This window comes from Motacilla alba, chromosome 25, assembly GCF_015832195.1.
Source record: "Motacilla alba alba isolate MOTALB_02 chromosome 25, Motacilla_alba_V1.0_pri, whole genome shotgun sequence".
NCBI lineage: Eukaryota > Metazoa > Chordata > Aves > Passeriformes > Motacillidae > Motacilla > Motacilla alba.
The window spans coordinates 1,024,504-1,047,553 of record NC_052040.1 but is presented as its reverse complement, the minus strand read 5'-3'; the positions used below and the strand labels follow the sequence as shown (position 1 = coordinate 1,047,553).

Genomic DNA, 23,050 nt, shown 5'->3' with positions numbered 1-23,050 from the left:
CTGAGCTGATCTGATGAGCTCTCAACACCCCAACGTTACACCCCAGAATAGCTCAGCATTTGTTGGGAGGCATAAAAGGAGCAGGAGGCTGATGTGACAGCATCAGGAACAAAAAAGGTTTAATAAAGGCAAAATAACAAACTCAAACCCATCCAGGTGCCACAGGCTTGTGCTCCTGGTAAAGACACCTCACAAAAGCGATTTGGCTTCTTTGTTCTGTCCTTTTCTACTCAATGGCCCAGGCAGGACCTTTTGGCTCATGGCCAGTTAGCTGTCCCCAAACTCGAGGTGAAGTCCCCAAGGTCCCATCAGTGATTTTTCTACCTGATCACCGGGAGAAAGTTCTGGGCTCTTTCCTTTTTGGGGGACAAAGGTTCTGTCCCTCTGTCCATAGAGGGCACATTCCTACACAGACACATCTTCCCGTTGCCAGAGCCCAGATTTCAGTGAGGAACAGGCACGATGGTCGCTGTGAAACTCTTGTGGGCAGGAAGCAGGGACTGAAGCAGAAGCATTCTCATTCTTCATCCCCTAAGCATCCAAACCATTTGACAACTCACTCCTGAATCCAAACACTCCACGGTGAAAAAAAAAACCAGCAAGCAGCAGGGAAGTCTCACAAAGGCCATCCTGACAGAGGCTTGCCCAGCTCCGGGGCCCCGTGCTGTCAGTGTGCAGTTGAGTTAACTGGGGTGATTCAGAGAGAAGCCCATCAAGTGGAGAAATGCCAGCTTCAGGTTTTAAATCACTGCTTCTGCCTGAAGACCGAGCTGCCAGTGGGATGGATGCTGTTAGAAAGGAAGAGTAAATTCCTGGGATGTAGGAAACACAAGGGATTTATGTTGAGCTTACTTATCATTTACTCACTTGGCCTAAAAATCCAGCTTCTACAACACAGTGCAAGCTGGAGAGGAACTTTGGCCAAGGGCCTGGAGTGCCAGGAAGAGGGGGAATGGGTTCACACTGCCAGAGGGCAGGGCTGGATGGCATTGCCATGGTTTGACAGTGGCCCAATGCCAGGCAGCCAGGAGAGTCACTCATTCCCCTGCCACAGCTGGATGGAGGAGAGCAAAAAGAATTAACTTAGGGTTTCCTGAACTGAGATAAGGACTGGGGGAAAACATTTCAAGGGCAAAACAGGCTCAGCTTAAGGTTGCAAAGTGAATTTATTATTGACAGAATTAGAGGAGGATAATGAGAGGTAAAATAAGCACTTAAAACACTTTCTTCCCAACCGCCCAGCCCCTCCCTGCTTCCCACTGGCAGTGCAGGGAAACAGGGCATGGGGGTTTTGGGGTCAGTTCTTCTGCTGCTTAGGGAGAGGAGTCCCTCCCATGGAGAAAGTTCTCCAGAAAACTTCTCCAGTATGAGTCTACTCTCATGAGCAGCAGCCCTGCTGCACCTGCTGCAAGGTGAATTCTCCCCATGGGCACACAGCTCTCCCAAATTCTGCAAGGTGAATTCCCCACAGGGGCACACAGCCCTCCCAAACTCTGCAAGGTGACTTCCCCCATGGGCACACAGCCCTCCCAAATTCTGCAAGGTGAATTCACCCCAAAAGCACACAGCCCTCCCAAACTCTGCAAGGTGAATTCCCCCATGGGCACACAGCCCTCCCAAATTCTGCAAGGTGAATTCACCCCAAAAGCACACAGCCCTCCTAAACTCTGCAAGGTGAATTCCCCCCAAAAGCACACAGCCCTCCCAAACTCTGCAAGGTGAATTCACCCCAAAAGCACACAGCCCTCCCAAACTCTGCAAGGTGAATTCACCCCACAGGCACACAGCCCTCCCAAACTCTGCAAGGTGAATTCACCCCACAGGGGCACACAGCCCTCCCAAACTCTGCAAGGTGAATTCACCCCACAGGCACACAGCCCTCCCAGACTCTGCAAGGTGAATTCCCTCCACGGGCACACAGCCCTCCCAGACTCTGCAAGGTGAATTCCCCCCACAGGCACACAGCCCTCCCAAATTCTGCAAGGTGAATTCCCCACAGGGGCACACACAGCCCTCCCAAATTCTGCAAGGTGAATTCACCCCACAGGGGCACACACAGCCCTCCCAAACTCTTCAAGGTGAATTCACCCCACAGGGGCACACACAGCCCTCCCAAACTCTGCAAGGTGAATTCCCCCATGGGCACACAGCCCACCCAAACTCTGCAAGGTGAATTCCCCACAGGGGCACACAGCCCTCCCAAATTCTGCAAGGTGAATTCCCCCCACGGGCACACAGCCCTCCCAAACTCTGCAAGGTGAATTCCCCCACGGGCACACACAGCCCTCCCAAATTCTGCAAGCTGAATTCACCCCACAGGGGCACACACAGCCCTCCCAAATTCTGCAAGGTGAATTCACCCCACAGGGGCACACACAGCCCTCCCAAATTCTGCAAGGTGAATTCCCCCCATGGGCACACAGCCCTCCCAAACTCTGCAAGGTGAATTCCCCCACGGGCACACACAGCTCTCCCAAATTCTGCAAGGTGAATTCCCCCATGGGCACACAGCCCTCCCAAACTCTGCAAGGTGAATTCACCCCATGGGCACACAGCCCTTCCAAATTCTGCAAGGTGAATTCCCCCCATGGGCACACAGCCCTCCCAAACTCTGCAAGGTGAATTCCCCCCACGGGCACACAGCCCTCCCAAACTCTGCAAGGTGAATTCCCCCCACGGGCACACAGCCCTCCCAAACTCTGCAAGGTGAATTCACCCCACAGGCACACAGCCCTCCCAAATTCTGCAAGGTGAATTCCCCACAGGGGCACACAGCCCTCCCAAACTCTGCAAGGTGAATTCCCCCATGGGCACACAGCCCTCCTAATCTCTGCAAGGTGAATTCCCCCATGGGCACACAGCCCTCCCAAACTTTGCAAGGTGAATTCCCCCCAAAAGCACACAGCCCTCCCAAACTCTGCAAGGTGAATTCACCCCACAGGGGCACACAGCCCTCCCAAACTCTGCAAGGTGAATTCACCCCAAAAGCACACAGCCCTCCCAAACTCTGCAAGGTGAATTCCCCCCACAGGGGCACACAGCCCTCCCAAATTCTGCAAGGTGAATTCACCCCACGGGCACACAGCCCTCCCAAATTCTGCAAGGTGAATTCACCCCACAGGCACACAGCCCTCCCAGACTCTGCAAGGTGAATTCCCTCCACGGGCACACAGCCCTCCCAAATTCTGCAAGGTGAATTCACCCCACAGGGGCACACACAGCCCTCCCAAACTCTGCAAGGTGAATTCCCCACAGGGGCACACACAGCCCTCCCAAACTCTGCAAGGTGAATTCCCCCATGGGCACACAGCCCACCCAAACTCTGCAAGGTGAATTCACCCCACGGGCACACAGCCCTCCCAAACTCTGCAAGGTGAATTCCCCCATGGGCACACAGCCCTCCCAAACTCTGCAAGGTGAATTCACCCCATGGGCACACAGCCCTCCCAAACTCTGCAAGGTGAATTCCCCCATGGGCACACAGCCCTCCCAAACTCTGCAAGGTGAATTCACCCCACAGGGGCACACAGCCCTCCCAAACTCTGCAAGGTGAATTCTCCCACGGGCACACACAGCTCTCCCAAATTCTGCAAGGTGAATTCACCCCAAAAGCACACAGCCCTCCCAAACTCTGCAAGGTGAATTCCCCCCATGGGCACACAGCCCTCCCAAACTCTGCAAGGTGAATTCCCCCATGGGTACACAGCCCTCCCAGACTCTGCAAGGTGAATTCACCCCAAAAGCACACAGCCCTCCCAAATTCTGCAAGGTGAATTCACCCCACAGGGGCACACACAGCCCTCCCAAATTCTGCAAGGTGAATTCACCCCACAGGCACACAGCCCTCCCAGACTCTGCAAGGTGAATTCCCTCCACGGGCACACAGCCCTCCCAGACTCTGCAAGGTGAATTGCCCCCACAGGCACACAGCCCTCCCAAATTCTGCAAGGTGAATTCCCCACAGGGCCACACACAGCCCTCCCAAACTCTGCAAGGTGAATTCCCCACAGGGGCACACACAGCCCTCCCAAACTCTGCAAGGTGAATTCCCCACAGGGGCACACAGTAAAGCTCTGCAGCCAGCAGCCACGTGGAGGGATCAGTTTTTATTTCAAAAGACGGTAACACAATTTTTCAATTTAGTATCAAAACGCTGGGTAAGGTTTTTTTTTTGTCTCCGGATTGGCCCCAAAAAACTGCTACAACCAGGCAGCATGCTCAAACCACAAGCTACACGCTGCGAGCGTGACACTGCCACACTCACGCCTCACAACACGACACATCAGCAATGCACAGAGAGATGGCTCGTACTCAATTAAGACAATAAGAGCAGTCCTGGGCAGGAGGGAAGGCTTGGCTCCCTCCCTCCAGGTAGGCAAAAAGAATTCTCCAAGGACACAAGGCTGTTGTACTTAAGTTGTTAAGTGTAACCCAGTGATGAGCGGTGAAGCTTGGTGCGTCAGCACTTAGTGAAGGCAAAGTCAGCTCCAGGGTAGCAATGGGTTACAGGGACAGTGGCTTCTCGAAGCCCTTCAGGTGTGGAGGGGAAGGGACAGAATCCCTGTGAAGGTTCAATTGGTTCAATCGTTCAGATGACTGGCTTGGCTTAAGAAAAAAAAAAACAACAAAACAACCCCCAAAAAAAAGACACCTTTCACCCAAGCTGTTCCTTCCCAACACAGAGCTACCTTAAAGCTGAAAAACTGAACTGTGCTTTTGGCAAACAGCTCCTGGAAAAGGAAGTTCTCTCAAAAAGGCTGTCACCCTAGCCTGGCTACTCTGACTCACAGCCAGAACCATCATATCCGTTTCCTGCCCTGCCAAGGCAGGGTGGCCCAGAGCCGATTAACAGAAGGTTAATACCAAATTCTAAAGCCAAGAGCTCTGAAGTGTAGCTCACCAGCCTCACACGTTATTTGGAATGTTTGTAATGGTCGCTACAAAAAAAAAAGGTAGTTACAAAATGTGTACATCTCAAACATGCTCTCCAAACATTATTGCATTGTTTACTTCCCTTAATGATGCTGTTTGAAGCTCTGCCCAACCTGGTGGCCTTTAACCCTGGCACTAAGGAGATTTGTGTTTGGTCAAGTTGGCAACAGCAAGTAAACTCTGGTCCCAGGGTTAGAGGGCAGCAGCAGCTGGGCTGGCATCGCATGGCAGAGGCAGTGGCAGGGATCCATTACATCTCATTCAGGTCTAGCAGGGTCTGGTCCAGCATTCTTTGCGTGCAGAGATGCTCCTCTTTGGTGGATTTCAGTTTATCTGGCAAGAACAAGAGCCCAGAGTTACAAACCAGCATCAAAGGACGGAGAGGCCTTTGCCAAAGAAAGCTTGTGCCAGCCCCTTCCCCACACAGAGCCGCAGCCATCCTGGGGCTGGAGTGCCTGGCTGGGTGCAGCTGGAAGCTTTGGGGTTACCTTGGCTCGTGTGTAGCCCTCGCCTCTCACACTGCTGGTGCTCCCAGCGTGGCCACGGTGCACCTTTAGCCAGAGCTCTGGGCAGTGTTTTTCACATGCAGACCACAGCCAGCTCTTCCCAGGGCTTCCACGCCTCCACGGCCTGACACGCGTGGCCCAGCAAGGCACCCGAGAGCAACACAGCCCTGGAACTACAGCTGGTTGTGCCCCCCCTTCCCCTCAGCACAGGGCAGGGACGCCAAGGGCAGCAGCAAGGAGCAGACCACCAGCCCGAAGGGCAGCGGGGCGGGAGCTGGGGCGGTGACAGGCAGAGTAAGGAGTGAGGGAGCTGCACCCTGCTCGACACTACAGGCAGCTGGGCGGTCAATTCTCACATGTTCCTTAAGCCAGGAGGAGAGCAGATCAGCAGCTAGTGCTCTAAGTAGGCTTTACTCCAAAGGTGAGCCCACCCATATCACTGGAGACATCCACACGCTGGGCCACTGGACAGACAGGCTGTGGAAAAATGTCCTTTAGGTACAGGCGGATTGCCAAAGCCACTCCCAACCTCCCCAGGGCCAGAAACTGCACACAGAGAGAGAGAGAACAGCCTTCCTCGAGCATGAGCAAGAGCAGCATGGAAATCCTCCCTGCAGGCACCCAGGACACAGCTTCAGGCTGTGCATTTTGGCACTTGCTGTCAAGATGTCTGTGAGCTTTCCCAACCCATTCCAGGGCTCTGCAGCTGCACTGGGGTCAGGCCTGGGAAATTACTGCTGCCCCCAAAGCTTCTCAGTTAGGGCTCCCCTAAACAGGAACATACTACAGGTGTGCAGTGTCTCACAGACCACGAGGTCAGTCATTTATTGGTAGAGGCCATCATTCCATGCACCAGGAAATCCTACAGTCATTCAGTAAATTAAGTCGTAGCACTTGACAGGCAGCTTCAAGCAGACACGAGTCTAACTTCAGCCCACCCCTCATTTGGGAGGTGCAGAAATTCTGGTTCCATGGAGGAGCCAGGCAGGACCCCCTGGACAAGCAAACAAGACTGGTAAAAACACAGCCAAGTCTGGTGACTTCACCAAGAATAGAGGTTACCTTTATATATTATTAAAAAAAAAAAAAAAAAAGCTTAAATAAATGACAGGATAAATCCAAGTGCCTCATTAAAAAGCAGCAATTGCATAAAATTCTCAAGTCTGCCAGTGTTAATGGTCAGATTTCAGTGTGGTCCACAGCAGTGGTGGTCGCAATAAGCTGTTAATGGGATTAGTGGGCCCCTTCTCAGTCACACAGATCATGCAGCATTAACTTCAGCTCATTAGAGAGCAGGCGGTTTTTCTCAAGCTGGCTGTACAGGCGCTCTGCAGCAGCGACAGGATAAGGGAAACAAGAGGAAGAGAGAAAAAGAGAGAAAGGGAAGGTTAGTAGAGCACCAAGATGAGCACATCAAACAAGCTGCCTCCGCAGCGCGTGCTTCTGAGGACAGCCAGCCAAAAAAAACCCAAAGGTTTGTCTTTCTCTAACTTGTGCTTCGGCTCAGGAAGATCACAGAGGAAGCCAAGTGTGGGCAGGAGTGAAAGGGCTGCCAAAGATGTGCAAAAGGCAAAGAAAGGAAGAAGAGACACCAGAAGAGGAGCCTGCAGGCAGAGCTGGGCTGGACCCCAGCAAGGACAAGAGATCTGGGATGTGCTTTAAGCCTGTGTGAGCACACTGCAGAAAGGAGTCAATAGCTTCCAGAGGGAGCCACACCACACTGCAGTGGGATTGACAGGGTTTGAGCAGCAGGACAGGCCCACCAGAAGAACTGAGAATGAAAACATCTCATCCCTGGCCTGGAGGACCCTGGTGCCACACTAACAACCCAGGTAAGACTGCAGGCAGCAAGTGCTTCAGGCACAGGACAGAGGGACTTCTGGAGCACAGAGTCCTCTTTCACATCTGCCCCAGAACAACTCCATGAGCAGGGCACAAGCTGCCCCTGCCTCTGCAGCTGTGGCCTTTGCAGTCCCTGTCCTTAGAGCCCCTCAGAGGTCCAGCAGCCACACTCATCCTCGAGCTCATCAGCACGCTTGGCCCCTTTCCAGATCTGTCATTTCTCAGGGCTGGGTGGCAATGTCCTGCCACACAGCCTGTCAGCCACAACCAGCCAGTACACAGAACACATTCAGCATCTCTCCCGCTCATCTGCATGGGCAGAGTCCTCCCCAGCCTGACAGCTCCAATTCCTGCACTTAGGGAATTCCAGGGCAGTGAAAAAACCTTACACATCATCTTTCCAGCCTGGCAGAAGTGACCAGCACCACCTGCAGTGACACACAGTGTGATGCCTCTGCTGGAGGAGTGAGCCCAGAGCACCGCCTTGGCCTTCCCCTCTAATCTTTGTATGAGGTCCTAAGACTCTCAGGCACCCCTTGGGGACCTACACCATCCCTCACTGCTTTAAATCTCGGAATATTTTGCTCTTGAACAAGACCTAGCTGGGTAAAATTCCAAAAGTGGAGTGGTTCACACGGAGCAGCCAAAGCAAAGTCACCCTCCCCAGAGTCTCGGCTCCGTCCCTCCAGTGTAACACCTGCACACAGAGGGGGAAGCTCAACTTCAGCTTCACTCTCAGCTTCTCTCAGCCCTCAGGGCCCTCTAACTGCACCTCACCCTGCAGGAGAGGGCAGTAATGCTGACTGATTGTCCCTTCTTTGAAGCCACCAAGGGACCAAGGCACAGGCAGAGAAGCCGATGATTTTTTGACCTACCACAACTGGGAAGTTGAGGGAAGTTGTGGGTGCGTGGCATCCTGGCCCATGCCTTGCACAACAACTGCTGCTGCTGTGAGGGACTCTGGCCCCACGTCAGCCCCAAGGCCAGTCCCCAGACCTGAGTGATCCAGGCTGCTCCTGGGTCTCCCCAGTGGCAGAGGATGAGAGTGACCTGTGCTCAGCAGGACTTGGTGCAACAGCTCCCAGCTTCCGAGCAAACATTCCTGCTTGGCTACAGGGACCTGATGATTCACCCACACAAGGCAGCAGACTGGAGTGTTTAGCATGACTAAACTTCCCAGACTTCAGGAACGGCTTCTCCACATGGAACACCTGCCCAGCTCTGCAGCAGGCACGCCGTGTTTGGCCTGCCTCCCTTCTCTGCCTGCCCCCAGGGCATCCTCACCAGCTATCCCTGCCACTCGGGGAGCCCCAGGAGGTGGGGAGCCCCAGGAGCTGGCCCTCCTGGTCAGTTAACCTGCGTTTGCAGCACTCCCACATCACAGCACAGCTCACAGTAACCAGCCTGCACAGGCCCAGCAATCCAGTCAGACCAGATGCCTCCAAAACCTCCCAGGGTAACCATTGCATCACCCACCCACAGAGCCATCCACCACCCAGAGAGGATTCCTTCTGGATGAGTGGGGAAAGGGCCTGCCACAGCCCAGCCTTAGATAACATTCCTGGGAACAGCAGTGAGCAGAGCAGAGCCACCAGCTCCCCACAGCAAGAGGCAGGGTGCAGCCAGACCTCCCTGAGAGGAGAGAGGCCCTTCCCGAGGGCAGGCTGCCACCTCCCACCCACCAACAGTCACAGAAGGTGTGAGGTTGAAAGGAACCACTGGGGGTTATCTGGTCCAACCTCCCTGCTCAAGCAGGGTCACCCCAGAGATTGTGTCCAGATCATTCTGGAATATCTCGAGTGAGGGAGACTTCACACGGTATCTGGGCAACCTGCTCAGTTACCAACACAGGAGAGAAATTCTTCCTCGTGTTCAGGTGGGACTTCCTGGGCATCAGTTTCCATGTGTTGCCTGTCCTACTGCTGGGCACCACCGAGCAGAAGCTGGTCCATCCTCTGACACCCTCCCTTCAGGTACTGACAGGCAATGGTGGCGTCCCTGCTGTCTTAAGGGCTGACAGTGGAACACTGGAGTGGAAACCTTCACATTTACAGAAGCCCTGCCCCTCCCACAGGATCCAGATCCTCAACTCCAGCTGCAGTTGGGTTACTGAAGAGTTCTGGGCTCCTGCTTTGTGCTTATGGGGCACAGCCACTGCCCCATATCCCAGGACAGTAATTTGAGATTCTCTGAATGCTCCTTCCCTTCCCCACCTGCCACCAAAGACGGAGTGGCACAGGCTGGGGCAGGTGAGTGTGCCTAGATTATCCCAACTGCCAGTGCTGTCACGAGGAGAGCAGAAGGGCACAAACCTGAGAAAGCCACGGGAAGTGTGCCATGTCATCAGAACTCTGCTCACGGAGGGCTCTTCGGGCACTGTGGCAGACGAACCGAGCCAGAAAGGAAAAAATATTTGACCAACCACCACGAGGCAGCACATGCCGTTTTGAGAGGCTGACCAGTGTTTATCATACCACATCAACCAGCAGTGACACACGCCAGGCATTCGCAGCCCAGTGCCAGTGCTCAGTGGGAAGCTCCATGCCACGCTCCTAGAAGGATCCTGCAGCCCCCCAGCCCCTGCGTGGGGAGGGCTCTGCAAAAGATTCCCTGGCTCAGATGCTCACAGCCCTGCTGCAGTGCTTTCTCATTCCTGAAGCAAGAGGCCACACATCCTTCCCCTTGGCACGGGCAGCACCTCACACCCAAGCAGTTCTGCCCCAGTGGAGACCAGCCAGAGCTCACACAGTATTTATTGGCTTCCATACCCTGGCTAACAACTATCAGGTGCGTGACCTCCCACTGCAAGCCAGTGTTTGGCAACCAGTGCTGGTGAACACTCCAAAGCAGGCAGGAATGAGGAGTGTCTTCAGTCAGGCACAGCTCCAGGGCCTCCTGCTGCAACCCCCAGCCTCCAGTTTGACCCCTGTCTGCAAAGCTGCCATCACATCTGGGAGCCAGTGACACACCTCAAAGAAAAATCCGGCGTGCTAGGGAGGTCTGTGCTCCACCAAGGGTGACACCAGTTTGAAGGCAATGCTGAGACAGTCACTCTAAAGCAGCAAGTGCTCACTAGAAACCCATTTCTCAAAAGCAACAGCCATTTTATACAGGAACTGTTTTCCTTAAAAAAGGTGACATCATGCTCGAGCAAGAGGCAAGAGAAATACAAAAAGAGCTTTATGGCTCCACACAAGATATGCAGATGAGAACAACATCCTCCCCGCTCCCCCAACACAGAAAGGGCAGCCCCTCAGAGCAGGCTGTGTCTGGCACATCAGGTCACACAGAGGGAGCTTTGTTTGGGAGCAAGTGCAGCAGAACTGGGGGGCTGCTGCTGCTGCTGCTTCCGTGTCTTTACAGCACCCATTCCCAGGGATGCCCTGTGCACAGTAACTGGAAAAAGGTACTGCAATTCAGAGTGAGATGAAGAGAGCGTGAATGCCGGGTGCAGATGCAGAACAAGCCACCAAGCAGAGAGACAAATCCAAAGTGGAGTTGGGAACCACAAGACTTATCTGTGTGAGACAGAAGGAGACACTAATTTTAAGAAAAGCCCGAGTGTTTGTGCACAGCAAACTCTGCTTAGGGAACATCGGGACACTCGTGTTAAGGCTCTTCTCTGTGGGGTGAGGGCCTGGCCTCTCCTGGGTTAGTGCAAGGACCAGACGGAGCAGTTGTTAGCAGCACCCACTGCAGATCTGAACAAAGCTGAGGAGCGAAGTTGCAGAAACACACAAGTTCAGCTACTTCCACAGATCAGTTCATGATCTGGCCCATCTCAAGCCTATTGTGGCAATTCCTAAGGAATCCACCTGAGCACTATCCACAGCCTCTTCCAGAAGGAATCCTGAGACCATGGCCCAGTGGCTCCAGCAGATGACAAAGCCACATTTCCTGAGCAAGCCCTTCCCAGCGGGAACGGGAATTGCACTCAAATTTAAGTCAGAACCCTTTCAGGCCAGCACAGCACTTGGTTACACATGCAGACCACAAGGACCTAGAGTTAGAGGACGGCATGCTGGGGGCTCCTTGGGCAGATCTGTAGAAGTAACCTGGACGGCACAGCGCCGTCGATTCTCCAACTACAGAAACCACAGCAAACCAAGCAAGCACTGGCGGCCCAGCCTGCTGAAGCGAGAGGCGAACGCCAGCCAGCTCATATTTACATGGAAGTCATGTCATTCAGGGCGTGGTCCAGTTCCTCACTAATTGCTTTGTACTTCAGTTTCTGGGCATAGAGCTCATCTAGAAGAGGTTTAGGAGGAGAACAAAAGGAAAACAATGAGGGAAGGCAAAGGGTTCTTCCAACGCTCCGGGGCGAAAAGCAGGATGGTATACACCAACAGAAGAAAACGAAGTTAGATGTGGAGCCATCACGACTCCGTGCTCATCCCCAACAATGAACAGGAGGGTTCCAGCAGCCTGAGGACCAGCAAGTGCCTTCCAGGATTACAATCCAGCTGCGAGGGCAGCAGAGCCAAGCACTCGACCACATCACCTTGTAAAAACAAGCTGTCCATCTAGGTCAGCAGGAACCAGTGTGAGAGGGAGCAGCAGGGAAAGGCAATTCTAACCACTTAGGGAGATGCTTGTTACACCTGATAATTGAGGTGCTTTGTTCTCACCTGTGTCTCAATGCAAAGACTGGCTTGGGAGAAGTCAGTCATGTAATAGAGCTGGGCATCAGAGGAAATTCCAATCCTGCAGGATGCAGTGAGGTGGGGGAGCAGACTGGCCACACCAGTGTTCTCCATCAGATAATGGAGCAGACAGGCAGCTCTCTGCCTCCAGGGAGGGGTGGGCCTGGAACTGTGCTGACACATCCCTAAGCTCTGCAGAGCTGGCACAGACAGCTCCAGCTCTGGCTGCCTGGGCTATAGTGCAGCTGGGCATGCTGTTAACAGCCTCTCAGAGCCTGGGGAACTTTGTCAGTTGTCATGAACTAGGTCACTTCAGCAGCGAGGCTGTAGACCAGAGCCAACTCTCAATCAACAGGTTTCAAGGGGAGCATGCAGGGATTTGGAGGACTTTTTGCAGTTCCAAATAAAAGCTTGTCCTGGACCACGGGGTGGCTCAGATTGCTGCTTGGCTGCAGTTCTGGAACAGCTCAGCTGACACCGTTGCTATTTCTAGATAATAAACCTCCAAAGTGACTCCAGACTAGGATAGTGCTTTGTATCTCCAAGAGCTGGCACTGAAAGACCACAAAGGCACACCTGTGGTCAAGGTAGGAGACCTGTAAGGGTTTTGGTTTACCAGCACCACCACTCCAGCCACAGCAATCCACAAAAGAATCTGGCCACAGTCCCAGATTTAAGGGAGGCAGCTGAAACCTTTACCTTCTGTGGCTTGGGGCAAGGTTCTGTGATGGCTGGCCTCAGGAGTGTTCCTGAAGCTCTGTGTGAAGGAACGGGAGGAGGAAATGAACCCACCCTTGGCACAGGCTGACTATCCCGTGGACTGAGCTGCTGGAGATTTAACCTTGGTTCAGGACTCACACTGGGGAGTCTGAGTCTTCATGGGGGCTGTTTCAAGGCTCACTGACTCCTGGGGTTGACCTGCAAGACCCCATTTGCAGTAGCCAGCACATGCATGATGCTCTGCACACGAGCATGTTATTGTGACCAATTCTTACAAGAACAGGTTTCTTTCCTACGCCACTCCTAAATGAATTGGATTGAGCTGGGGCACGGGGATCTAGTTACATTCCTGAGGACATCACTACCAAAATACAGAAGCTATCTAGATAAGGCCGGGTGTCTGGATCAAGAGCTCAAGACCTGCTGCAGCACAGGGGAACTGTTTTCAGAGCAGAGGCACAGGGCAGGACTCTTGCCAAACCTCACCTTGGAGGCCAAGTGGGGTTCTGCTCCAAGCAGTGAGGAGCACAGCAGCCTGTCTGCTCTCCAGCTACCTGACAGACAGCCCTCCTTAGCTTTCCTTAGCTTCTCACTCAACACACACTGCTTGGTTTCCTATCCCCAGAATGTACCTTCCAGATCATCAATGGTCTTCTCCAGCTTGGCTACAGAGCGTTCAGCAAATTCAGCACGGGTCTCCGCCTGCCAGACAGAAATAAGCCAGTGAGTGCAACAGCTCTACAGGAAAGAGCACCAGTCCAAGGTCATGGACTTCTCTACATCTCTTCCCAGTCAAGCTGAGGCCACCTCAACCAGCTGGGCCATCCCGACACGGTCACTCACCTCTTTGAGTTTATCAGTCAGAATCTTGATCTCTTCTTCATATTTATCCTCTTTTTGAGAGTACTGTGGAAAAGGAGTCAGCAGTCAGCAGCCCCAGATACCTCCCTCTCCAGAGAGCAGCACAAACTCCTCACTGCAGCACACATGACAACAGAACCTTCCACCCGGGAGCTGTTCACATCCTCACCCGAGTCCAACAGGACTGGGTCAGGTGGCAAGTCTCACATCATGCACGGGACACAAACTCGGATGCAGAAAAAATTCTCCTCTTAACATTTTAGCAGCTTAAACATCCCGGCTGATTGAGTCTGCCCCAAGGCAGGGAAGAGCAGCCAGGCTTCCCACACCCCAGCTTCCAAGCCCTCCAATGAAATACCTCAGCCCTCCCAGCAGAGCAAGCACAGCACTCCTGGCTTGCTTAAGACTGCAGCTGAATCATTTCCACCTCAGCGGGTGCTCTGCTGTTTACCCTCCTAGCACAACAGCAATGTTTCTGGCCCTGGGACAGGCAGCCCTACCTTCTCAGCCTGAGCCTCAAGAGACTTGAGATTGTTGGTGACATTCTTCAGCTCCTCCTCCAGCTCGGAACATTTACTGTGGGGTTTTGTAAGGAAAGGGGGGAAAAAAAAGGAAAAGAAGAAGTGGGAGGGAAAGACAGGAGACAAGAAGTGAATCCACGTGCAGGGAAGATCAGGAAGTTCTTTAGGAGACTGTCTGAGATCAGACTGGACAGGACCCTGCTTTGAGGCACCTGTGCAGAAAGCAAGTTCCCTTTTTGCCTCTGAGCCCATGTTTGAAATATTCTGCCAGCACATGCACGGGGCACAGAGCTGAGCAGCGAGATGTGGACACAGGTTTCTGCCAGACTTGGAGTCTCCAAGGAGAAGCTTCACTTTTAGTGTGCTGTACGGAGGGAAGCTGTTCTGATGGACAGAAGGACAGCCACCAGCACTCAAAAAGGGATATTTATGGGCAGAGAAGACAGAATGTTCCAGGAGAGAGCAAGAGAGAGACGCAGTTAAGCTGAGGGGAGGAGCATAGTGAGGAGACCACATGAGTTTTGGTTTAATGGTTCAAGAAGGGAAAGGTTAGTACCTTTTCTTCGGCAACAGACAGACACTTCAAGTTCTGGTCCATCACTCTGATCTGCTCCTGCAGCTCCCGGCAATGACTGTTAGTGACGGTCACACAGGGGCACAAGCCAGGTGGGGGCAAGGTCAAAAGGAGCACCAGAACCACACCACCACAGAGCAAAAAAGGGTGTGGGGGGGAAACACAAAAAAGTCATGGTCACAACATGCACGTCTGGACGGGAAGCACAATGCTGCTGCTGCTGCATACACACCAACTGTGTTAGACAAGGCCCAGAGCACAGAAAGGCCCTGACTAGCTCCTCAAGGATCAGCTAAAGCATCTGGACACATGAAAGGAGCCCAAACACCAGGATTTGTGTCTCTGCTCTGAGCAAAGGAAGCCCAGATTTCTGCTCAGCAGTGCAGAAGCCTGTAGTGGTTACTGCAAATACTTGGAGAGGCCCAGAGAGCGGCCTCAGTCGCAGCTCTGCCCTCGGCCACCCCATATGCCACTTCAGCCCCTGGCCCAGGAGGCCTCTGCCACTTCAGTGCAGTGTGAACGATCCTGTGACTGCACCACACAGCAGTGCTGGTGAATGCTGAGCAGGGGAAGGCTCTCCAGCCTCCACGGCTGGGGAGTGAGTCCATGCAAAGGGGCAGAGTGTCTCCACCCAAGGCAAACTCCGTGTCCTAGGTGGAGCTAATCCTGTTACGAGGAGGGAAGTGCTTTCATCGCAGAGCTAAACCAACCCTGTGCTTCAGGCCTTGTGTAACAAGGTTAGCAATGCAGTGTTAGTTCCCATGCAGAGGCAGAGCTGCCAGGTACATGCAAGCAGACTACTCACGACTCTGCGAGCTCAGCTCTCTCTTCAGTGCGCTCCAGATCCCCTTCAATGATCACCAGCTTCCGAGCAACCTGGAAAGGACAATCAGAGTCAAGAGGAAAGGAGGAGAGTTTAGTGCTTGTAGGCTCTGCAGAGCAGCGAAGAGAAGGAATGCCTGCAGGAGCCACTGGAGCTGTGGGAAGCTTTTGGCCAAGCAGAGCACCAGTGTGGCTCTGCTGAGAGCCAGGTTTGGTGTCAGCAGGAAAAGGACTCTCAAGTCTCCTGGCCCAGGTCAGTCACACAGAGCACCCAAGGGTCTCACCTCCTCATACTTCCTGTCCGCCTCCTCTGCAATGTGCTTGGCTTCCTTGAGCTGGATCTCCTGCAGTTCCATCTTCTCCTCATCCTTCAGAGCTCTGTTCTCAATGACTTTCATGCCTCTGCCCAAAAGCAAGCACAGGGAGGGGAGATGTGTGAAACAATCTTGGACAGGCCAGCAGCGCAGTGAGTTCCAGAGCATGAACAGCAGTGCCCTGGAAGCACAGCGCTTCTCGAGAAGCCACGATTCCTCTGAATGCAGAAGGCAGAGGCCTCTGGGCTGATGTGAATACAGCAACCTCAATTGCTTGGAATTAACCGTTCTTTGGAACACTCCCCCAGCAGATCACTGGGTTCCCAGGCCAAGGGGAGTGCAATGCTGCTGAGAACAAGCCCGGCTGTCTTAGGCACTTGGCACAGCCAAGTCAAGCACTTCCCCATCTGGAATGAAGGAAGAGCCAAGTCTGTCTCTATGGCAGGCCAGCAGCTGGGTCAGGCTGCTCACCGTGTGTGCAGGAGGAAGCACATCAGACAGCTGGAAGTGGACCACTCCCTCTGAATCACAGGCCAGGTCAGGGGACATCTGCCAGCTAAGGAGGGTGCTGGCAGAGAAGCTGCCCCACCAGCAGCCATCTTTACAAGGCAATGGTGTCCCTGAACCCATGCATTTCTCCTCCTTTGAAGGAGAGGATGCATGGTGGCACATGGAACTTCCTCACTCCCTAGCCTCAGGTTCCAGGACAATCGAGGCCATCAGCAGCCTCAGGTTCATCAGCATTGTTTTAGGTGCTCTGCATAAGCAGGCTCTGACTCCCACACGCAGCCTTGATGTGGGATCTCCTCTCCCACTCTGGGAAGCCCAAAAAGTTGACGGCACCAGACCCTCAGTGTCTGACAGAGTGCAAGCAGGAGTCCTGGCTCACCTTTCGCTCTCATCTGCTGCCTTCTCTGCCTCTTCCAGCTTCTGCAGAGCTGTGGCAAGGCGCTCCTGAGCTCGGTCCAACTCCTCCTCTACCAGCTGGATGCGGCGATTCAAAGATGCCACTTCTGCCTCAGCCTGCAGGGAGCAGAGGAGGGTACTGAGCCTGGGCAGGCTTAGCAGCTCGGGCAGGGCAGCTGAGATCTGCAGCAGCACACAGGAGCCCAAAACTAACCCAGGATGCTTCAGCCCCTCTCCCAGAGGCAAGCAGCACACTTAGCTCTGCAGGCTTCTCAGAACACTGCTCCGAGTTTAGGCCATAAACACTAAGGAGATGCCTTCCACCAAGGGCTGCCTCTGCAGCTGCCAGGATCCTGCCAGGCCATTCATCACAGCCCTGTTTATCCAGCAGGCCAGAGCGTGCTGACAGCTGCCACTTAGCAGAGGTTCAGTTTGCTGGTGTGATCTGGACGTGAGCGTTGCTCGAGGCAAACCCTCTCACCAGCAAGGTGAGAAGGATTAACGTGTTCAGGGATGTGCCAAGCTGCACTGGGTGCTGCCAAGCTGGGCTGGGCACAGGTGCTGCCCAGCCCCAGGGCTTGTTGCTGCAGAGCCCACAGCCCCCAGCAGAGAGCCTGCACTGCTTGAGGTTTCCTTCCTCCCAGCAAATCACTACCAATCCAGAGAAGGAGCAAAAGCCTTCTCCAGTCTTGAGACAGGTCGAGGAGGCTGTTCCCCAGCAACAGCTGCCTTGGTTCAGTCACAACTGGGAGCTGGTGAAACCGCTGACAGCCTGCAGACATTTGCCAGAAATGCAGCTGAGGCTTTAAGGAACTGGCACAGATCAGAGGCCATCCTGCCCCCCAGCCACTGCAATCCATGTCCTAGTCAGCCTTCAAAGAGGCCCCAGGGTACAGGCCAGGCCCCACAGTGCTGTGCTGGCAACGGAGATGGTGGGGAACACAGACCAGGCAGCTTTGTGCTCAGTTCATGACTAGTGTGGCAGAGCCGCTGGTGCTCAGTAGGGCAATCCAGCACTGCCATCACCCTGTGGCTTGCTCCAGCGGGTCAGAACACAGCCAGGGCAGACACAGAGGACAGGAACTGCCCTTCAGTGTGGCTGAAAACAAAGCACCTCAAGGCCAAGGATGAAAATCCCTTCAGTGGCACTCCTCTTCTGGACCAGACCCAGACTAAACAGTCAACTAGAGACTCGCTGCAATCTTTTTGGGACCCTGGGGGCATGACCTGATTGGCTGTGAGGCCCCTGCTTACAGCCACATCCCCTCCAGCCAAAGCCCAGGGGAGCCCAGACGCTGCTTTAGGGACTCCGACATCCCGCCGGAGCCCCCTGGGGAGTCCAGAATCCTGCTCCCCAAAGGCAGGCAGGAGCGCAGCCATTCCAGGGCAGCACTGTGATCTTCTGCAGAGACCCAGGCGCAGGAACACGCCAGACAAACATGAAACACCCCAGCTGCACATAACAAAGCACCCTTCCCGGCCACACCGTGCCGAGGAGGGAGGAGCAGAGCGATGAAAGGCAGCAGTGTTAGAGAGGGGTCCCACACCGGTTGCATCCAGTTCCCAGAGGGGCTGCCCGAGCTCTTCCCCCCACTGGCACTGAGGCTCCCCGGCAGGTTCCAAGGTTCCAAGGGCAGGCTGGCAGAGCACAGAGGAGCTCCCGTGCAGGTACACCCGGCTCTGGAGCAGCCCACACCCCTCTGGTGCCTCCAGCCAACACCCACCCCGCTGAAAGGGGAAGAGGTCTGCCTGAAGAGGAGCACAACAACACCTTAAACAGAACCAGGAACGAGAGTGCCTGACCGCATCTCTGCCCTGTTAAAGGGGCCACCAGCTGTTGAGGTGGAGGACCTCCTCCTTCCTTCTCCCAGACAACAGAAACACACCAGTACAGTGGGCCTCTACTTCTTGAGCCTTTGAACTGCATCACTCAGCCCTGACTTCCTGCAGGCAGTGTTCAACCCAAAAACCACCCAAAAACCACCCTTAATTTTGAGGAAGTGCCTCTTCCCTGCTGCAGCAGGGCCCTTACACCTCCTGTTCTGCTGCTTCTCTCTAGATACAGATGAAACTGTCAGGCTTCCCCAGAGCACGGGGTCACACCCCTGCTACAAGTGGCACATTTCTGGTATTCCATGCTTCCTTCACCAAGGCAGCCCTGAACCAGGGAGCACCTGGAGCCCAGCAAATCAAAGGAGAAGCTCATCCACCACTGCTGCCCCAAGAGAGGCAAGAGGACTCCCCAGGGCCAGGCAAGCCCTGGGCACCATACTGGGAGCACTGGTTCTCTCCCCTGAAGGAGGTTCAGGGAGCTGGGAAAATACGCCTGTACCCGTGACAATGCTGCTATTGCAAGGAGAATTCCTTATGTGGCTGCAAAGAAAGAGCCAGCTGAGGCCTGGGAGTGGCAGGAGCTTCTGCCACGGATCTGGGCAGCGGAGCCCGATCATCCCCCGGCAGTGCCACAGCGCTGTCACAGACACAGGCTCCAGCACTCGGGGGGGGGCACTCAGCTTCACGCTTCAAATGCGGCAAACTCACTGCAAACCCAACGAGAGCCACGCTTACATTCGAGCAAGGACCTGCCCCGTGTCACCTCATCGCTGTCCCCAAAACGCCACCAGCCCTGCCTGTGTCCCAGGCCCAAGGGAGGCGGCCACCTCCAGGTCCTGCCCGTGTCACCTCGTCCCTGTCCCTTCCGCTGCCCCCAGCCCGGCGCTGAGCCACGGCGCTGCCAGCTCAGACCCTGCTGCCGCCGCTCCCTCCGCCCTTCCAGGCACTCCCAGCCCATCCCCTGCCTTCCCCCGCGGCTGCCGGTGCCGGGGGGCAGCGGAGAGCCCCGCTCGCCGGGGTTCGGGCAGGACGCGGGGCCCGGGAGCGCTCCACGGCCGCATCCCGAGGGAGCCCGCTCCTTCCTTCCTTCCATCTTACCCGCGCAGCTCGGGGCTCGGGGCCGCACAAGATGGCCGGGGCCTCCCCCTCCCCCCGGCCGGGTCCTCCCCCGCTGCCGTCCGTGCCGGGACACCGGGAACAGCGAAACGACGACAGGCCGATGCCCCCCCCGCCCCGGCCCCGGTGTCTGCTCAGCACCACGGGCGGCTCCCCGGGAGAGCCACGGACACAGAGCGAGAGCCCCACTGCGACCCGGGCCGGCATCTCGCCGGCAGCCCCGCGGCTCGGAACGATCCCCCCGGCGCCGGGCGCGCCGCCCGTCCGGCTCTGCCCCCGCGCGGCGGCGCCGCCGCCGGTACCTGCTCGCGGTTGCGGCGCTCGGCTTCCACCTCCCGCTGCAGCCGCTCCGCCCGCTCCTCCGCATCGTCCGCCTGCTGCTGCAGCACCTGGATCTTGCGCTTCACCGCCTCGATAGTGGTGGCCCCGGCCATGCTCGGTGCCTCCGCTCCGGCCCCGCCACCCCCAGACACCGGGACCGCGCCCGGAACGGCCGGACGGAAGTGACGTCACTTCCGCCCCGCCCCGCGTTACCGGGGAGATGAGGAGCGGCCGCCGCGCCCGGGGCGTGGCGGGGGCACCGAGAGCGGCACCGGCGGGAACGGGGGCAGCGGGCGGGGGCACCGAGACCGGCACCGGCGGGGGCATCGAGACCGGCACCGGCGGGAACGGGAGCAGCGGGAGGGAGCACCGAGACCGGCACCGGGCGGGGACGCACACCGGCACCGGCGGGAACGGGGGCACCGGCACCGGGCCGGGGGAAAACACGGGCTGTGTCCCACTTGGGTCCACCGGGACCCGCCCCGTATGGGCGTGAGGGCACCGGGACCGGCCTCCTGTGACACGGGGAGCAGGTACGGGGGATGCCCCGGGCCCACACGGCCCTGCCCCACCGAACCCCCCTCCCGCCCGCCCGCTCCGTGCCCGGGCTGCCCTCAGCCCCGGGGCTGCGTTCGGGCACGGCCCCGCCGCGGGCTCTGCGGGGCCGGGAGCCCATAGCCCTGCAGCACGCCCTGCTCCTTCCTCCCGGCCGGGGCAGGCTCCCGCTCCGCTTCCATGCGTGAAATCCCGCCGGTGCACCGGGCTGAGCCGCGGTGAACCGTCCCGCGTCAGGGCAGATAACGCTGCGAAGATCAGCGGTCGTCAGAGCTGGGAGCTGTGTGTGAGGGTCGTGGAGTCCCCCCAAGAGCTCGGTGAGCACATCGCTGAGCCCTGTTACTGCTCTCATTCCCCACGAAGCCTGTTTGTCAGTGCCTCGAGTGTGTGGGTAGAAGGGAAAGGCTCCGGGCTGCCCGCCTGAAACCCTCGGCAGCCAGGCAGGAGCATGGCCCGTGTGGCACGGCAGGTTTCCAGGCATGAGGAAGGGCTCTGTCGGGCTGGAAGCACCCGGGAGGCAGCTCTGCCCTTTCACTGCTCCAGGGTGCAAAATCCCTCCACTTCCCCAGAGCCAGGGGGAAACTGGGGGACCCCCGTGGGCCACCCTGGGGGCAGCAGCCAGGGAAAGGGGCTCCAGGTGCACCGAGAGGGATCCACGAGGAATCGAGTGGGGATGCGGTGACAGCAGGGGAAATGCCAACAAGGAGCAAAGGGGGACGAGGAGGGTGTGAGGGCGGGAAAGGGCTCCCAGGAGCTCTGCAATGCTCGACGCGAGCCAATTCCAGTGCAGGGCTGGCCACAGGGACCTGCAAGCAAAGCTGCAGGGTGGCAGATGTCCCAGGGCTCTGGAGCTCCCAGGGAGAGCAGCCCCGGTGCTGTGCTGGGGCTCGGGCGCTTCCCCATGAGCACGGTGAGGGAGAGGACAGCTCCAGCCTTCTGTGCATCAGGCCGCATGGCTCTGACACCGGACCCTGGGTCATCCCGGCCTCTCAAGGCCTGACAGGTCCTGACAGGTGACGAGCCTCGTGCCTCTTGATGGCAGGAGAGCTGGCTGAAACCCTGCACCGCTCGCACCATTGTTTTCCTGGAAACAGCGGACAACAATAGCCGGGCTGTGCAATGCCCACGCTGCCCATGAGCCCCCGCCCGCAGGGGGACGAGGGCTCTCCCCTCCTCCTCCTCCTTCTGAGAGCTCGGCTCCACCACCCCCAGCCGTGACTCAGAGTTTCCTGGGGACACGTGGACCCCGTATCCCACGCTTGACGGGCTGCTCGCTGCCCTGCCCGGCTCTGCCCTCTGGGTTCATCCTTTGCAGGGCCATTCTCTGCTCCCAGGCACCTGCACAGTTTTACCGGGAGCACACTGAGCCGGACAGGGACCTTCCTGTGTCCCCAAGGCATCGGGAAGGGCTGCAGTCCCACCAGGAAGGGGGGCAAGGCAGCACTCAGCTTCCACCCTGCACCCCATACGTACGTCCGCCGCCTTCTTTTCTGCCAGCTCCAGCTTCTCCTGGGCATCTTTCAGGGCCTCGGAGTATTTGTCCAGTTCATCCTCTGTCCCCTTTAGCTTCTTCTGCATGGCAGCTAGCTCATCCTCCAGCTGGAAGGACAGCGGCGTCAGCACAGGTGGACACCTCTCTGAGCCCCTGCACCCCAAGAGAGCCCTGCCTGCCCCATCCCATCTCAGCTCTGCCCCATGGCATCCTTCCTGCCCGTTCCTTGGGGCCAGCTCTGCCCCACTGTGTCCACCCCATCCCCAGGGCTGTCCCACCCTCGGAGCGCCCTTGAGCTGTGGGATAGTGGCAGCTGTCACACTCATCCCCCCAGGCAGAGTCTCTGTTGGGTCTGGGCTCAGCGTAACCCAGCACAGCCACCCCCCACCACCCCTGGGCTGGGGGGCTGTGGCTGCCTGCCCTACCTGCTTGCTCCGCTCCTCCGCCTGCTTCTGCTCAGCCTCCGCCTGCTCTGCCCGGTCCAGGGCATTCTCCTTGTCCAGCTTCAGCATCTGCATCTTCTTCTTGATGGCCTCCATCCTCGCTGGGACACGGGCAGCGGGATGCAGACAGACGACGGGTGGCTAGGGCAGCTGTGTTGCCTGTGCCCCACTGCCCGTTTATCAGCTCTGCCCAGCACGGTGGCTTTGCCTTTCTTGGGGCTGACCCGCCTCCCCACCTTCCCAAAAAGTCTCTGCTCGGGACCCATTGTGTGTCCTGGGGGCTCCGGGTGGTCACAGCCTTATTTGGGCTCCCGAGGACAGCTGGGGCTGTTATAAAAAGCAGCAGCAGGTCTGCGAGAGGGGGTCCTGCATTGTTCCAGGTGCCCCCTCCCCCCATGCAACGGGACACCCTGGCCGGTGCCCCAAATGCTTCCTCAGGATGTTGAACCGGCTCCGTGCAGAACTGCCATGAAGTCCTCGACCCCCATTTGCCTTCCTGGAGGGGTTTAGGATGTTTTGGTAGCCCTGGGCTGACATTTACCCCTGCCTGGGGGCGGCATAGAAAAGGGCAAGATCACCCTGGCGCTATTTTGGGAGCAGGGGTTTGGCCAAGAGTGGCTCTGCGGGGAGCAGCAGGGAAAACTGCACC

The 23,050-nt window shown here is 56.6% G+C and overlaps 1 protein-coding gene across 21 annotated transcripts; it reads right to left on the bottom strand.

The window, feature by feature from the left end:
- Nucleotides 1-4,087: 4,087 nt before the first annotated feature.
- TPM3 (tropomyosin 3) lies at nt 4,088-22,667 on the bottom strand. 21 transcript variants are annotated; one of them, XM_038161745.1, is made up of 12 exons: nt 22,384-22,667; nt 21,940-22,065; nt 16,625-16,758; nt 15,706-15,823; nt 15,405-15,475; nt 14,005-14,080; nt 13,487-13,549; nt 13,276-13,345; nt 11,450-11,528; nt 9,593-9,656; nt 5,795-5,915; nt 4,088-5,265 (listed from the first exon to the last, which is right to left on the bottom strand). In XM_038161745.1, the coding sequence occupies exons 1-11, from the start codon at nt 22,495-22,497 to the stop codon at nt 5,838-5,840; spliced, it is 993 nt and encodes a 330-aa protein (XP_038017673.1). In that variant the 5' UTR covers nt 22,498-22,667; the 3' UTR covers nt 4,088-5,265; nt 5,795-5,837. The 21 variants fall into 21 exon arrangements, 20 of the variants coding, with proteins under 20 accessions (XP_038017673.1, XP_038017674.1, XP_038017677.1 ...); XM_038161746.1 differs by lacking the exon at nt 14,005-14,080 and adding an exon at nt 14,582-14,657 and having other exon boundaries at nt 22,384-22,645; XR_005259727.1 differs by lacking the exon at nt 9,593-9,656 and having other exon boundaries at nt 22,384-22,645.
- Between the last annotated feature and the right edge of the window lie 383 nt (nt 22,668-23,050).